Below are 3,565 nucleotides of genomic sequence, written 5' to 3' on the forward strand. Positions count from 1 at the left end.
CAACAATAACAACTGCAACCAAAAAATAGCCAGGTGTTGTGGTAGGCACCTATAGTCCCAGCTACTTGGGAGGGGGCAGGAGAATTGCTTGAGCCTAAGAGTTGGAGGTTGCTGTGAGCTGTGATGCCACAGTACTCTACTCAGGACGACAGCTTGAGGCTCTGTCTTAAAAAAAAAAAAAAAGTCAGGCATTGTGGCAGGCACCTATAGACCCAGCTACTTGAGAGGCTGAGGCAAGAGAATTACTTAAGCCTAAGAGTTTGAAGTTGCTGTGAGCTGTGATGCCATGGCACTCTGCCAAAGGGTGACATCGTGAGACTCTGTCTCAAAAAAGAAAAAAGAAAAAAAGCAAAGCAATTTTGAAACTCTTTTTCTGGAATGACTATCAGAATTATTGTCATATAGCACACAAAACAAAACAACAAAAATGAATGCCACACAGCAAGACACTGCCACACATTGACACGAACACAGCTGCAAGACATTGATACACTAAGGTTATGATATCTCACCAAAGTGTTTGAACAGAGCTGCCAATGTAAGTGCACGGTAGCAAGTTCACAAACTTAATTGTCAGACTTCTTAAGATGATAGCTCTGATGGTCATTCCAGAAAAAGAGTTTCAAAATTGCTGTGAAGGGTAAACTAGGCACTTTCGTTGGTGCATAGCTTCCCAAAGGAAATACTTCAAACATGACTCTAGTGATGTTCAGCAACAAGGTATGTAGCAATTTTTCTGGGATGAGTTCTGGAACCTATTTGTCAGACCTCATATATAGATTTGTATCTTTTCTCCCTCCCTTCCTCAGTACTCTGGGTTTACTTTTTTTTTTTTTGCAGTTTTGGCCAGGGCTGGGTTTGAACCTGCCACCTCCGGTATATGGGGCTGGCGCCCTACTCCTTGAGCCACAGGCGCCACCTGGGTTTACTATTTTTTAAATTATTTGCCAATTTGGGAAGTGATAAATAGCATCTTGTTTCATTTCTTTGCTTTATTTCTTTATTTTAATTTTTTTTAAGAGACGGCGTTTCACTTTATTGCCCTTGGTAGAGTGCCATGGCATCACAGCTCACAGCAACCTCCACCTCCTGGGCTTAGGCGATTCTCTTGCCTCAGCCTCCTGAGTAGCTGGGACTAAAGGTGCCCACCACAACGCCCGGCTATTTTTTTTGTTGCAGTTTGGCCGGGGCCAGGTTTGAACCCACCACCCTCAGTATATGGGGCCGGCGCCCTACTCACTGAGCCACAGGCACCGCCCTCTTTGCTTTATTTTTTTAGATAGAGTCTCACTATGTTGCTTTTGGTAGAGTGCCTATACTGTTACTTCCTCCTCTCATTCCACTGGGTTTCTCTCCAGAACCAAGAACCATTCACCCACCTTTGTGACATCGCTTCTGTTGCTAAGCAACAGGTCCCAGAAGCAGGGTTCCACTCACCCCCAGGAGCCCTTGGGGGAAGCCGTGGACCAAGGACCTCCAAGAAGAAAGCTGCAACGTTTCAGAGGGAAGGAGAAGAGGAAGGAGATCTCCAATATGTTGCGGCTTTTCGTGGAATCGGCCAAGATTAACCCACCCCTAATCCCCCCACCCAGATCCTGCTTGAGCATCACCTTCAGAGGTGAGCTCCAGGCTCTAAATGGGAGAGAGAAGCCCAAGAGGCAACACACCATTCAATGTACAAACAGGTTTAGAGTGCCGGCACGGTGGCTCTTGCCTGGGATCCTAGCACTCTGAGAGGCTGAGGCAGGAGAATCACTTGAGGTCAGGAGTTCAAGTGAGACCCTGTCTCTACCAAAAATAGAAAAAAATTAGGCAAGTGTTATGGCAGGAGCCTATAGTCACAGCCACTCAGGAGGCTCTTGAACCCAGGAGTTTGTGGTTGCTATGAGCTAGGCTGATGCCACCGCACTCTAGCGTGGGCAACAGAGTAAGACTGTCTCAAAAGAAAAAGAAAAAGAAAGCTTACATACAGATGATGATGCCTGATCCTCAAAGCAATTTTAGAGGTAGACAAGGCAAGTTTAATCATCTCCATTTTTTTTTGAAACAGAGTCTCACTTTGTCACCTTTGATAGAGTGCTGTGGCATCATAGCTCATAGCAACATGAAACTCCTGGGCTTAAGTGATTCTTTTCCCTCAGCCTCCCAAGTAGCTAAGACTACAGATGCCCACCACAATACCCGGCTGTTTTTTGAGATGAGGTCTTTGTTCTGGCTCAGGCTGGTCTCATACCTGTGAACTCAAGCAATCCACCCACCTCAGCCTCCCAAGGTGTGAGCCACTGTTCCTGGCCCTTATCTCCATTTTTTTGAGTTTCACTTTGTCACTGTTGGTAGAGTGCCATGGTGTCATAGCTCAGAGAAACCTCAAACTCTTGGGCTCAAGTGATTCTCTTGCCTCAGCCTCCCAAGTAGCTGGGGCTACAGGTGCCCACCACAATGCCCGGCTAGTTTTAGAGATGAGCTCTCAGTCTGGCTCAGGCTGGTCTCAAACCTGTGAGCTCAGGCAATCCACCCACCTCGACCTCCCAGAGTACTAGGATTATAGGTGTGAGCCACTGCGTGTGGCCTCCATTTTTTTTCTCATAGATAAGTAAAAAGAAATCCAAGAAGGAAGGGGAAGATTGATGTGAATGAATTTATGAAAGATATATAGAATATCTAGATATTGAAGAGCTGCGAACCAAAAGAAAAAAGGGGTGGACAAAGGGTAGAGGTGGATATAGGACAGTCAGGTTTTGCAGGAACTGACAGAAGTGAGAAAATCAGGTCCAAGAGAAAAAATGACACAGTAGTTCCTAAAAGAGACATGGGTAAAGAATGAAATTCCTTGAATTTTTTTCTGCTTGTTGAACATGGCAATACTCAGAGGTTGGACATTTAGGACTCCAGGTTCACAGGGTGATATATACCTATGACCACTGTTGGCAAATTTAAAGAGTGTAGTGGGAGTTCAGTATGTGTCTGCCCTGACTAAGGGATTTTACCATTAGCCAGGCAGGAGATTGGCAGCTGCTCACTTGATTCTGACCCATCTTCCACATAGCCTCACGGACACCATCTTTCTCCTTCTAGAAATATTTCTTACACAGATACCTAAAAGCTAGAACTCTGGGTCGACTCACAGATTTACCCACAAATTCTTACAATTCCATGTTTGTGTTTGATGTTTATATTCCTTTCGTCCCTGCCCTTTCCAGCTTCTTTTTCCATATGCCATCTACTACTTTTTACCCCTTCTCACCACCCACAGCACAACACACACACACACTCTCTCTCATGTTCTTTCTCTGGGAAGAAGTTCAAAGCAGTTTAGCAATTTAGAGACTTTTTTGAAGAACTACAGACGATCATCTGTTAAAAGTATTTCTGGGGTCCTTATACTCCGAGAAACCAAAGCAGATGGATTGCTTGAGCTCAGGAGTTCAAGACCAGCCTGAGCCAGAGCAAGACCCTGTCTCTAAAAATAGCTGGGTGTTGTGGCAGGCACCCATAGTCCCAGCTGTTTGGGAAGCTTCAGCTTATGGAGAGCTTTCAGCCTGTTATAGACATTTTGTGGCTTGGT

At 45.3% G+C, this 3,565-nt stretch overlaps 1 protein-coding gene across 1 annotated transcript in view; it reads left to right on the top strand.

Moving 5' to 3' along the window:
• The first annotated feature begins 1,533 nt into the window (after window positions 1–1,533).
• Window positions 1,534–3,565, top strand: part of FER1L5 (fer-1 like family member 5) — a 60,761-nt gene continuing 58,729 nt past the window's right edge. The window contains exons 1-2 of the mRNA XM_012811024.2: window positions 1,534–1,629; window positions 1,802–1,837. Coding sequence (XP_012666478.1) covers window positions 1,534–1,629; window positions 1,802–1,837 — 132 coding nt within the window. The remainder of the gene's footprint in view (window positions 1,630–1,801; window positions 1,838–3,565) is intronic.

Source organism: Otolemur garnettii, unplaced genomic scaffold (assembly GCF_000181295.1).
Source record: "Otolemur garnettii isolate 467f Iridium unplaced genomic scaffold, OtoGar3 scaffold00148, whole genome shotgun sequence".
NCBI classification, from domain to species: Eukaryota; Metazoa; Chordata; class Mammalia; order Primates; family Galagidae; genus Otolemur; species Otolemur garnettii.